Source organism: Papio anubis, chromosome 4, assembly GCF_008728515.1.
Source record: "Papio anubis isolate 15944 chromosome 4, Panubis1.0, whole genome shotgun sequence".
Lineage (NCBI taxonomy): Eukaryota > Metazoa > Chordata > Mammalia > Primates > Cercopithecidae > Papio > Papio anubis.
The window spans coordinates 129,310,974-129,324,273 of NC_044979.1; the positions used below are offsets into that span (position 1 = coordinate 129,310,974).

At 40.5% G+C, this 13,300-nt stretch overlaps 1 protein-coding gene across 4 annotated transcripts in view; it reads left to right on the forward strand.

Annotated features, from left to right (window-relative positions):
• The window catches only part of LOC101000797 (S-adenosyl-L-methionine-dependent tRNA 4-demethylwyosine synthase TYW1), a 256,556-nt gene that overhangs the window by 49,551 nt on the left and 193,705 nt on the right, over positions 1-13,300 (forward strand). For all 4 annotated transcript variants that reach the window (XM_009202869.4, XM_021935762.2, XM_021935761.2 and 1 more), the window contains 2 exons: positions 3,682-3,799; positions 9,822-9,874. In XM_009202869.4, coding sequence (XP_009201133.2) covers positions 3,682-3,799; positions 9,822-9,874 — 171 coding nt within the window. The remainder of the gene's footprint in view (positions 1-3,681; positions 3,800-9,821; positions 9,875-13,300) is intronic.

The following is a 13,300-nucleotide window of genomic DNA, read 5'->3' on the forward strand; positions in this document are numbered from 1 at the left end:
CAGTGTCTGCACCTAGCAGATTAGAGTTAGAATTTGAATGGTGCATTAAATTCCCTTGCGGAGTATTATAAACCATTACATTTCTTTTCATAAGTGAAGTTACTACTGCATATGGAAGATAGGATTGAGCTGTCTGAGAGGGAAGGAATGATGAATTTTGTTTGTCCTGAGTGCTCAAGACGTTTAATCATAGCCCTTACGACTGACTCTGGGGTTGCAACACTCACATTTTATAATAGATACTTTCTCTAGTGAAGGGACAGGGACAGTATTCCATGGCCATCCTTTGGAGTCTGTTCATTTTGTAGGGGCCAGAAGTCTCTGTTTAAAACCCCAAGAGGATATCTGTGGAGCTTTGGGCACAGTGGTCAGAGGCCAGTGTCATGGGCCTGGGTCCAATTTTGGATTTATCTGGCCTTTGGGTTAAGCAAATAAGCCGTGATGTTTTGTGGTGACAGAGGCTTTTGAGGGCAAATACTGCCATCTCTCATCAATTTTTTGCATGATTTGTGGAGGAATTATAGAGACTTGCTATAGAATTGCTTCAGAGAATTTAAATGCTTTCAGGGTTGAGATTTGTTCGTTTTGCTTCACCACAAGACTTCTTTATCAAGCTCACACTTTTGCTTTTAGATTAAAAAAACAAAACAAACTACTTGGGTAGCTGAGGCGGGAGGATCACTTGAGCCCAGGAGTTTGAGACCAGCCTGGGCAACGTAGGGAGGCCTCATCTCGGAAAACAAAAGGCAAAGGATTCCTTCTATTTTAAACTATCTTAACAAAATAATAACTGGAGCCTTTTTATTTGTATAAAAGGCCTAGCATTAAACTAATTACATTTATTGGAAGAACAAATGATTGATGTTTGTTTATGAATTTTTTCAGCTCCATCCAGTAATGTGTAATTAAGAACTCTATTACTGGAAGCAAAAATGTTCATTTGCCTTGCATTTTGATTATATTTAGTAATTTGGAATGCTGACTTTTAGGACAGATAGGACTTAATGTGGCTTTTTTTTTTTCTCATTTGGTATATTTGATTCTCTAAAGTACTTTTTTCACTGATTTCCTATTTCAGAGCATGTCCCTGAAGTAACAGAGAATGTAGAGATATTGACTCCAAATTTCATTTACTTTCTGTGAGTGTTAATTTTTTTTTTTTTTTTTTTTTTTTGAGGCAGAGTCTCTCTCTGTCGCCCAGACTGGAGTGCAGTGGTGCAATCTTGGCTCACTGAAACCTCCGCCTCCTGGGTTCAAGCGATTATCCTGTCTCAGCCTCCCTAGTAGCTGGGATTATAGGTGCCCGCCACCATGCCTGGCTAATTTTTGTATTTTTAGTAGGGACGGGGTTTCACCATGTTGGCCAGGCTGGTCTCGAACTCCTGACCTCAGGTGATTCCCCCTGCCTCGGCCTCCCATAGTGCTGGGATTACAGGTGTGAACCGATGTGCCCGGCCAAGTGTTAAAAATTTTAATCTTGTTTTACATTTTATGTATGGGGAACATTGAATGTTCTCAGAAGTACACAGAGTGATATAGTGAATTCTTATTACCTATTGCCTGGCCTCATCAACCAGCAACTTACGGGCCATCCTCCCCCAAGTACCCTTTGTATACCCCCTTCTGTTTTAGTTTGAAGCAGATCTGAGATCTCATCTGTGAGATATTCTCACGTTAAAGTAGAAGAGGTGTTACAGTGAGTCCATTCACTTATTCACCTGGGGGCTGGATGGCTGGACATTTAAAATAGGCACCAGGGGTGGTCTGGGGCTTAATGGTAGGACCACTGCCAAAATGAGTTATTGTGAATTTCTGCAGCTGTCAGTAAGATTTGATGAGTATCTCCCCTAAAGTCTAACACAGATCTTGTGTGTTGTCTCTGAAATTATTATTTAGCACTCTACCATTCCCAAAAAGATAGGGAGATATATTTTAAAATATACACAAATAAACGTTTAAAAAGAGAGGAAGAAATCAATTGAAAGACGGAATGGGCCGGGCACGGAGGCTCAAGCCTGTAATCCCAGCACTTTGGGAGGCTGAGACGGGCGGATCACGAGGTCAGGAGATCGAGACCATACTGGCTAACCTGGTGAAACCCCGTCTCTACTAAAAAATACAAAAAAACTAGCCAGGCGAGGTGGCGGGCGCCTGTAGTCCCAGCTCCTCGGGAGGCTGAGGCAGGAGAATGGCGTGAACCCAGGAGGCGGAGCTTGCAGTGAGCTGAGATCGCGCCACTGCACTCCAGCCTGGGCGACAGAGCGAGACTCCGTCTCAAAAAAAAAAAAAAAAAAAAAAGAAAGACGGAATGAGGGTCATCTTGTCATATCAAGCCAATTACAATGAATAGAAGACCAGCATGGTGCAAGGTTTTGTAACAGTAATCAAAAGTGTGCTGGTGAAATTTCCTGGTGGCCAAAGTCAACATGAAACACAATCAGTTTTATATTATCCTTCGGATTTCTTAAGTGTTTCTTTTTCTATCACTGAAGAAGAATATCCTGCATGGGATCTTCTAGAAGCGGACATTGGCCAGGAGTTTCAGACCAGCCTGGCCAACATGACGAAACCCTGTCTCTACTAAAAATACAAAAAAATTAGCTGGGCATGGTGGTGCACGCCTGTAGTCCCAGCTACTCGGGAGGCTGAGGCATGAGAATTGCTTGAACCTGGGAGGCGGTGGTTGCAGTGAGCCAAGGTTGTGCCCCTGCACTCTGGCCTGGGTGACAAAGCGAGACTCCGTTTCAAAAAATAAAATAAAGGAGAAGGAGCCATTGGGAAGGCTGTTGGTGGTAGTGGGGTGACTTGGTCTCTGAGCTGATGGCTCTCAGGGTGCCTTCGAGTACTTTTTTCACTTGTTTTGGGGGTTTAGAGATGTAATACCAGCAGCAGCTATAATTTATTGAACGCCTATTATACATCAGGGGTTGTGCTGTGATTTTATTTCATTTAACCTTCAACATATTTCTTCTCTATTGCTATTGTTATTTTTTTCCCTTTTCAGGTGAGGAAATTGAAATTCAGAGAAAATAAGCAACTTGCTGAAGTTAGGCAGCTATCTGTACTCAGATTGCTGAAAATGTTTGACACTTAGATAAGTGAATTGTAGATTTATGGTTTTTGGGTGTGTATGTTTGAGTATATAGTTACTTTAAACAAGAGCATCTTGGCATGTCTTTAGATTGTTGTCTCATTGTGAGTGTGTTCACTTTGGAGAGGATGGGTTTTGTGGGCCATGGTTCATAACAGCCCTTTTAAAAAAAATTTTAAAAAATTATTTATAATTATTTATTTTTTGAGATGGAGTCTTTCTCTGTTGCTTAGGCTGGAGTGTGGTGGTGTGATCTCGGCTCACTGCAACTTTCACCTTCCGGGTTCAAGTGATTCTCCTGCCTCAGCCTCCTGAGTAGCTGGGATTACAGGTGTGAGCCACCATCCCCAGCTAATTTTTGTATTTTTAGTAGAGATGGGGTTTTGCCATGTTGGCGGGGCTGGTCTCAATCTCCTGACCTCAGCTGATTCGCCTGCCTTGGCCTCCCAAAATGCTGGGATTACAGGCGTGAGCCACCGTGCCCGGCCTCATAATGGACCTTTTTTTTGATGCTAGGTGTTCATGATTGTGCTGTTATTTACATTGCACATTGCCAGTTCTGGATTTCATTCTTTTTTATTTTAATGCAGAGAGAAAAGGAACAGCAGGAAGAGAAGTCTGGTTTGTTCAGGAACATGGGGAGGAATGAAGATGGTGAAAGAAGAGCTATGATAACTCCTGCTCTCCGAGAAGCCCTTACTAAACAAGGTGAAAATCTTCAAGAATTGTTGTTATATGACTATAGTCTTAGGCATTCTAATGTAATACCTAGAATGAAGTCTCTGTCTAGTTAGCTCAGCAGCTGTTCATAGTGGCAGATATAGCAGGCTAAAGATTCACCTTCTTATTTCTGCGGATCGCTTCTGTTGGCTGCCTGGACCAGTGAGTTACCTTTTTGCCTAGTTTATTGGGATATTACTATTAGTGTGGGTCAAGTTCACAGATCAAAAGTGCTGTCATTGGGAAAGCTATTAAAAATGCATAGAAAAGCTCATATGATATGAGACAGGGTTAATTAGAAGTGTTTTATGTAGAGTCGTCATATCTGGATTTTTGTGGTCTTACCTTATTAAGGAGGTTATAGTTGCATGAGTGAGTAATAATACTAGTTTCCTGTGGAAGAAACAGTAGTAAAATGGGAGTCAGTAGACCTACCTCCTTTCCTCCTTCCCCCTCCCCACTTCCCCTCTGTATTTATGAGAGACCTTTTATGTGACAGTCTGACAATGCAGAGAAACACAGGAAACTGTATCTTTTTCAAGGAACCGTCAGTCTGGTGCACTAGAGAAATATATATATATATATTTGTATTTTAATATCTTTGTCTATATTTTAATTAGGGTAGATTATATTAATGTGATTTCATTATAGATTTAAATTTATCTTGCTATTTTCTATTTCATCGGCTTTTTGATTTCCCTTTTCCTGTTTTTCTGTGTTCTTTCAAATTAATTCAATTTTTAAAAATGACTCTATTTTATATTTTTGTTTGCTTACTAGCAATAACATTTTTGCTAATAGTTGCTCAAGGTTTTACACTATACCTCTTTTTTTTTTTTTTTTTTTTTGGAGACAGAGTCTCTCTCACCCAGTCTGGGGTGAAGTGGCATGATCTTGGCTCACTGCAACCTCTGCCTGCTGGGTTCAAGTGATTCTCCTGTCTCAGCCTCCTGAGCAGCTGGAACTAGAGACTATGCCACCATGCCCAGCTAATTTTTTCGCCATGTTGGCCATGCTGGTCTTGAACTCCTGGCCTCAAGTGATGTGCTGCCTCAGGCTCCCAAAGTGCTGGGATTACAGGTGTGAACCACTGCACCTGGCTTACACTTTACTTTATCACTTCATAGTATATCTTTGAGTGATGTTATCTCACTTAATGTGTAGAAGAACCTTACAATACTATACTTCCATTATTTCTTTCTTAACCTGTATGTAATTTTTATCACACATTTTAGTTTTACTTTTGTTTTTTAGTTGAGTAGGGTCTTGCTCTTTTGCCTAGGCTAGAGTGCAGTGGTATGACCATTGCTCACTATAGCCTTGAACTCCTGGGCTCAAGGAATCCTCCTGCCTCAGCCCCCTGCACAGCTGAGACTACAGGTATAAACCAGCACACTGAGTGTTTTATGTATCCTCTAAAGCCTACACTTTATTTTTTCTTCAACAAAAATATCTATTTTTATGTTTAATTCAATCAAAGCATCTATTATGTACTAAAGATTTATATACTTACAATCTTAGAATCTCATATATTTACTTATATAGTTACCATTTTCGGTATTCATGTAGTTGCCATGTTCTATTCATGTAGATCTGTGTTCCGTCTGGTATCCTTTTCCATCTGCCTGAAGGACTACTTGTTTTTTTTTTTTTCTCTCATTTAAATTTACCTGTGGCAACTCCAAGGACTTTTTAAACATCTCTTATAGTGCAGGTTTGTTGGTGATGAGTTCTTTCAGCTTTCATATATCTGAAAATGGCTTTACTTTGCCTTCATTTTCTATCACTGTGTCTTCAAGTTTAGTAATTTTTTGCTGAATATAGAATTGTAGGTTGACAGCAGTTTTTTCTTTCAGTACTTTACGGATGTTACTCCACTGTCCTCTTGCTCACATTGCTTCTGATTAGAGTTCAGCAATCAGTCATCCTTTTGTTTGTTCCTTTAAATAGGATCCTCCTTCTCCCAACCCCCTGCTACTTGGAAGATTTTCTCTTAATGCTGATTTTGAGCATTTTCATTATAATGTGCCTCAGTGTAGCTTTCTTCATGTTTCTTTTATTTGGGTTTTGTGGATTTATGGTCTTCATGAAATTTGGACAAATTTTGGCCATTATTTCTTCAAATATTCCCCCCTTCACCCACTTGCTTCCTAGAAGACTACAATTATATGTGTAATAGCCTGCTTGAATTTGATCTACAACTCATTCATGTTCTATTCATTTTAAAAAAATTCTTTCTTCTGTCTCACTTTTCATTTTGGATAGTTTCTATTGCTATGTTTTCAAGTTCAGTAATCTTCTGTAATGTCTCATCTTCCATTAATCCTATTTAATATAGTTTTCAACTTAGACATTGTAGTTTTCATTTCTAGAAGTTCAGTTTGGGGCTTTTTTATTTTCCATATCTATTACCTTTTTGAGCCTGTAGAATACAGTTATAACTGTTTTATTGTCCTAATCCGCTAATGTCTTTGTCATTTCTGGATCAGCTTTGGTTGATGGATTTTTTTTTCCTCATTGGTCATGTTTTCCTATCTGTTTGCATGCTTCATATCTTTGATTGGATGTCGGACCTAATTTTACCTTATTAGGTACTGGATATTTTTATTTTTATTATTTATTTATGTATTTTGAGATGGAGTCTCACTCTGTCGCCCAGGCCAGAGTGCAGTGGCGCGATCTTGGCTCACTGCAACCTCTGCCTCCTGGATTCAAGCGCTTCTCCTGCCTCAAGTGATTCTCCTGCCTCAGCCTCCTGAGTAACTGGGCACCCACCACCACGCCTGGCTAATTTTTCGTATTTTTAGTAGAGATGGGATTTTACCTTGTTAGCCAGGATGGTCTTGATCTCCTGACCTCCTGATCTGCCCACCTTGGCCTCCCAAAGTGTTGGGATTACAGGCATGAGCCACCGCACCTGGCCTGGATATTTTTATATAAACACTCTTATAAACAGTTTTTTTTTTTTTTTTTCTGGGATGAGGTTAAGTTACTTGGAAATAATTTGAGCTTTATATCTTACTTTTATAGCTTCTTAGATGATGAGACAAGAGCCGGCTCAGTATAGGGCTAATTATTCCTCACTATTGAGGCAAAACGCTTCTATGTAGTCTACCTAATGCCTTGTGCATCTTTAGATTTATAGTCTGACTGGCAGAAACAGTTACAATTCTCAGCCTGCTGTAAGCATCAGGCATTACCCCAGTCCTTCCCTTCCTCTCTCCCTCTTTTCATTTGGGATAGTTTCTTTTTTTTTGTTTTTTTGTTTTTTTTTGAGATGAACTTTCGCTTTTGTTGCCCAGTCTGGAGTGCAGTGGTATGATCTTGGCTCACCGCATCCTCCTCCTCCAGAGTTCAAGCGATTCTCCTGCTTCAGCCTCCCTAGTAGCTGGTATTACAGGCATGTGCCACCATGCCTGGCTAATTTTTGAATTTTTAATAGAGGCAGGGTTTCACCATATTGGTCAGGCTGTTCTTGAACTCCTGACCTCAGGTGATCCACCCGCCTCCACCTCCCAAAGTGCTGGGATTACAGGCGTGAGCCACCACACCCATCCCATTTGGGATAGTTTCTATCACTGTGTCTTCAAGTTCTGTAATTGTTTCTTCTCTAAATGTCTAGTCTTCCAAAAATGGTTCTTTCCCATCCTTGAGTAGTGTTTCTCTTGTGAATGTGCTAAATAGTACTTGGGCAAATACTTGAGAGAAATCCCCTGTAGACTCTTGGAGTCTCTTCATAGGTTTCATCTCTCTAGCTTTCAATCCTGCAAACTGTAGCCACCTTTGTCATCTGTTCCATTTTCCAAACTCAAGAGTCCACTGGGCTTCGCTTGGGTAGTCTCTCTTTGCTACATGGCCTGGAAGGTTTCTAGACAGTAAGCCGAGGTAATGGGAGGGCTCACCTTAATTTTTTCCTGTCTCTATGGAATCACCATCTTTTGTTGCCTGATGTCTCGTGTTCTGAAATCTGTTGTTTCATATATTTCGTCCATTTTTTGGTATTTCAGGTAGGATTGTAAATCCTCTCTGTTACTCCATCTTGGCTAGAAGCAGAATTCCACACAATGATTTTCAGCAGTTGTACACTGTTGGCTTATATTTGTGCTGTGGTCAACTACAGATCTCTCTATCCTGTAATGTACAGTTTTTTTCTTTACCTAAATGCAAAATTTATAGAAACCTATGTATCTTGGGAGAGAAAAATACAAAGAGTTAATGTTGTAGAGGATGATTTCTATGATAGCATGAACAATATAATATGGAATTCCAAGAGAAGAACTAGAATTTCCTCTGGGGATCTTTTAAATGCATATTTGGTATCAGAGATTAGTTATTCAATTGGACTCAGTTCCACCTTCGAGTACATAAGCAGTCCTTTGTTTATTTATATGCAAGGTGTTTACATAAATGTAGAAGAGGATAAAAGACAAAGCCCTGTAAATGTCGCCACTGGAGACTTGTAATCCAAATTGACATTGCTCCAATAATCATCACAGTGTGAATATGGATGTTTAACCAGCCACTGATCCACTTACGCTATCATCCAGACTGTATTTCTCCATTTGCCTTATTTGCCTGCAAGAGTCTTTTTGTGTGAGCGACTCATGATAATTGTGGCTTATTACCTGAAGCCTCATGAGAAACGGTATTGAATGCTTTCTGAAATCAGAATGTACTACTTGTTTGTACTACTAGTTTGTTTAAAAAGGAAATGAGATTACTTTGGCCTGGCTTTTTCCTTGCTTTTCATGTCCTATGTAGCTCAAAAATGTGAAATGATAGGTTGTACGGCTACTGAGAATTCACATTTCAGATGTAGTTCCTAGAATTTGATTTTTCTGTCTTTGGGTCAACATTACTTTGTTTTAATCTCCCATTGACACCTGGTTCTTCATCTTCTTTCAAAGATTACTGATGATAGCTCCCCATTCATTCATTTGAAATATATTATTACTTTTGTTTTATGGCCCAGCATGCCGTTCATTTTTATAAATGTTTCACTGGTCCATGAAAAGAATGTAAATTCTGTAGTTGGTGAGTGCAGGGCTCTGTGTATTTTTGGTCCAGTTTATGTGTTGTGTTGCTTACATCTTTTAGAGTTTTACTGAGTTTTTACCTATGAGATCTGTTAGATACAGAGAGGTTAAAATCTCCTCATATAATTTTTGGATTAATTTATTGTTTCTTGATTGGGTGCGGTGGCTCATGCCTGTAATCCCAGCACTTTGGGAGGTGGAGATAGATGGATCACTTGAGGACAAGAGTTTGAGACCAGCCTTGCCAACATGGTGAAACCCCATTTCTACTGAAAATACAAACAAATTATCCTGGCAGGGTGAAGCACAACTGTAGTCCCAATTATGCAGGAGGCTGAGGCATGAGAACCGATTAAACCCAGGAGGCAGAGGTTGCAGTGAGTTGAGATTGCAACACTGCACTCCAGCCTGGACGACAGAGTGGGACTGTCTTTTTTTTTTTTTTTTTTTTTTTGAGACGGAGTCTTGCGCTGTGTCACCCAGGCTGGAGTGCAGTGGCGCGATCTCGGCTCACTGCAAGCTCCGCCTCCCAGGTTCAGGCCATTCTCCTGCCTCAGCCTCCGAGTAGCTGGGACTACAGGCGCCCGCCACCACGCCCGGCTAGTTTTTTGTATTTTTAGTAGAGACGGGGTTTCACCATGTTAGCCAGGATGGTCTCGATCTCCTGACCTCGTGATCCGCCCGCCTCGGCCTCCCAAAGTGCTGGGATTACAGGCTTGAGCCACCGCGCCCGGCGGGACTGTCTTTAAAAAAAAAAGAAAGATCATTTCTTTATGTATTTTGAGTCTATGTTATTAGATACATATACATTTTAAATTGTTTTCTCATCTTGCTGAATTAAATCTTGTTTTCTGCCATGGGTTGGTTGACTGCAATAATTTAGCAAAAAAAAAAAATTTGCTAAATTTTAATGTCACTTTTTGATATGACACTTTGGATCAGTCCAACTTTGTGTTCCCTGCTTTTCCACTCAGGTTATCAGTTGATTGGGAGCCACTCTGGGGTGAAGCTTTGCAGGTGGACAAAGGTATTTTTTTTGTTTTTATTAAGTATGTCTATTATATGCAACTTTTAAATAGCTATTTTTATACACTGTCAATAAATTTACTATTTAGAGGTACAATTTACATTTAATATGCACAGATTTTTAAATGATTTTTTAAAATGAGTTCAGCAAATTTTGATAGATGGTAGACCCTATATTCACCAACTCCAATTAAGATATAAGCTGTTATCCCCACCCCAATGAATTTATTGTGCCCATTTCTAGTCAATAACTCCCTTTCCCTAGGGAATTATTGTCCTAATTGCTATTATTGTTATTTAGTTTTGCCTTTTTAGAATTTCATAAGAGTGGCCAGGTGCAGTGGCTCACGCCTATAATCCCGGCACTTTGGGAGACCAGGTGCACGTATCATTTGAGGTCAGGAGTTCGAGAGCAGCCTGACCAAAATGGTGAAACCCTGTTTCTACTAAAAACACCAAAATTAGATGTGGTGGTGGGCGTCTGTAATCCCGGCTATTCGGGAGGCTGAGGCAGGAGAATCGCTTGAACCTGGGAGGTGGGGCTTGCAGTGAGCCCAGATCACGCCACTGCACTCCAGCCTGGGTGATAAGAGTGAGACTCCGTCTCAAAAAAAAAAAAAAAAAAGATAAAGAATTTCCTAAGAGTGGAATCATGTAATGTGGAGTCTTTTGCAACTGGCTTCTTAAACTCAACGTATTTTTGAGATGCATCAGTGTCGTATCATGTAACATGTATCAGTAGTTCATTCACTTTTATTGCTCAGTAGTATGCCATTATATGAATATACCAGTTTTTAAAAATCCGTAAATAGACATTTGGTCTGTTTTTAGTTTTTGGCTATTATGAAAAAAAGTACTGTGAGCATTCTTCACAAGACTTGGTGAATGTGAATTTCAGTTTTCCTTGGGTAAATGCCTAGAAATGCAATTGTTAAGTCACAAAGTCGGTATATATTTAACTTTAGAAGAAACTCCCAAACTGTTGTCAGTGTGGTTGTACTACTTTATACTTGCTCAGCAATTTATTAAAGTTCCATTTGTTACACATTCTCACCATCCTATGGTATTGTCTTTTAATTTTAGGCATTTTCATGGTTGTGAAATGGTACTTCATTGTGGGTTTTTTTTTTTTGCTTTTTTTTTTTTTTTTTTTTGAGGTGCGGTCTCGCTCTGTTGCCAGCCTGGAGTACAGTGGTGCAATCTTGGCTCACTGCACCCTCCACCTCCAGGGTTCAGGTAATTCTCCTGCCTCAGCCTCCCGAGTACCCACCCAGCTAATTTTTGTATTTTTATTAGAGATGGGGTTTCACCATGTTAGCCAGGATGGTCTCGATCTCCTGACCTCATGATCCGCCCACCTTGGCTTCCCAAAGTGCTGGAATTACAGGTGTGAGCCACCACACCCGGCCCTCATTGTGGTTTTAATTTACATTTTGCTGGCGATGGTTGATGGTTAGGAACTTTTTTTTTTTTTTTTTGAGACAGAGTCTCGCTCTGTCACCCAGGCTGGAGTGCAGTGGTGCGATCTTGGATCACTGTACCTTCCGGGTTCAAGTGATTCTCCTGTCTCAGCCTCTTGAATAGCTGGGATTACAAGTGTGTGCCAATGTGCCCAGCTAATTTTTGTATTTTTGTATTTTTAGTAGAGACGGGGTTTCACTACGTTGGCCAGGCTGGTCTCAAACTCCTGACCTCAAGTGATCCACCTGCCTCAGCCTCCCACAGTGCGGGGATTACAGGTATGAGCCACCATGCCCAACCAGGAACATCTTGTGTTGTGCATATTGGCTGTTTATACTTGTGAAATGTCTGTTCACATCTTTGTTCAAACTGGGTTATTTGACTCTATATTATTGATTTCTAGAAGTTCTTTATATGTTGTGGATGTGAATCTTTTGTCGAATGTGCACTGTGAATATTTCTCTAGACTGTGGCTTTTCTATTTCCATAAAGGTATCTTTTGAAAATTTTAATTTGGATACAGTTCACTACATCATATTTTTTCTTTTATGGTTAGGGTTTTTTGTATTTTAAGAAATTTTTGCCAACCATAAGGTCACAAAGATATTCTAGATTTTCTTCTAGAAGCTTCGTAGTTTTAATTTTTTTAAAGCAGTTTTTTATAGTTTTAATAAATTAGTCTCTTACTCTTTTAGATGTGTTAAATATACATTTTCACATGTCAGCTTACAGTCTTCAGTGCTGCTTGGCTCTTTGTTTAATAGAAACTAATCTCTGTGGGAAATTCATTTTAAGGAAGACACTTACATATGCACGATGCATGCAAACAGATAACAGGGAATAGTAAATATCACTTCCGTTATATTTTTCAGTATTCTCAGTCAATGAAATGGCATGGTAACACAGTTCCAATGCAGTACACGTGAACGGCAACACAGAGATGAAAGCATCCCTGCTTACCATGCCAAACTGCTGTATGCCCATCCCACAGAGTTGCCTCCGTGTTCCTTGCATCATCCCATAAATTACGAGAGTAGGCTTCTTTTAATACGTTCTTTCTCTTATAAATGTGTAAGAAAATAATAGGTACGGGCGCAGTGGCTCCCGCCTGTAATCCCAGCTCTTTGGGAGGCCGAGGCGGGAGGATCATGAGGTCAGGAGATCGAGACCATCCTGGCTAACACGGTGAAACCCCATCTCTACTGAAAATACAAAAAAATTAGCCGGGCGAGGTGGCAGGCACCTGTAGTCCCAGCTACCCGGGAGGCTGAGGCAGGAGAATGGCGGGAACCCGGGAGGCAGAGCTTGCAGTGAGCCGAGATCGCGCCACTGCACTGCAGCCTGGGCGACAGAGCGAGACTCCGTCTCAAAGAAAAAAAAATAAAATAATAGGTAGAGAAGAAAAATAGTAAAATAAGGTAGTATTAAAAGTGTTAATGGTGTAAAAACCCATACGAATCAGAGAAATCGTATAGGGCACAGGATCCTGTCCTGCACCACAGGTTTGATTTTTTTTTGTTTTCTTTTTTTTTTTTTTTGAGATGGAGTCTCGCTCTGTAGCCCAGGCTGGAGTGCAGTGGTGCGATCTCGGCTCAGTGCAAGCTCCGCCTCCTGGGTTCATGCCATTCTCCTGCCTCAGTCTCCCGAGTAGCTGGGACTACGGGTGTCCGCCACCACACCCGGCTAATTTTTTGTATTTTTAGTAGAGACGGAGTTTCACAGTGTTAGCCAGGATGATCTTGATCTCCTGACCTTGTGATCCTCCCACTTCGGCCTCCCAGAGTGCTGGGATTACAGGTGTGAGCCACCGCGCCCCGCGTACAGGTTCGATTTTTGTCTGTCATTTTTCTTTAGTTGAAAATGATAAATTCAGTTTCTTTTTTCACTGCCATAGCAGGTCTTTAATTTTGATACAGAAGTTAGATAAATATATTGTCCCCAGACTTCAATGTCTGTATTCCTAGAG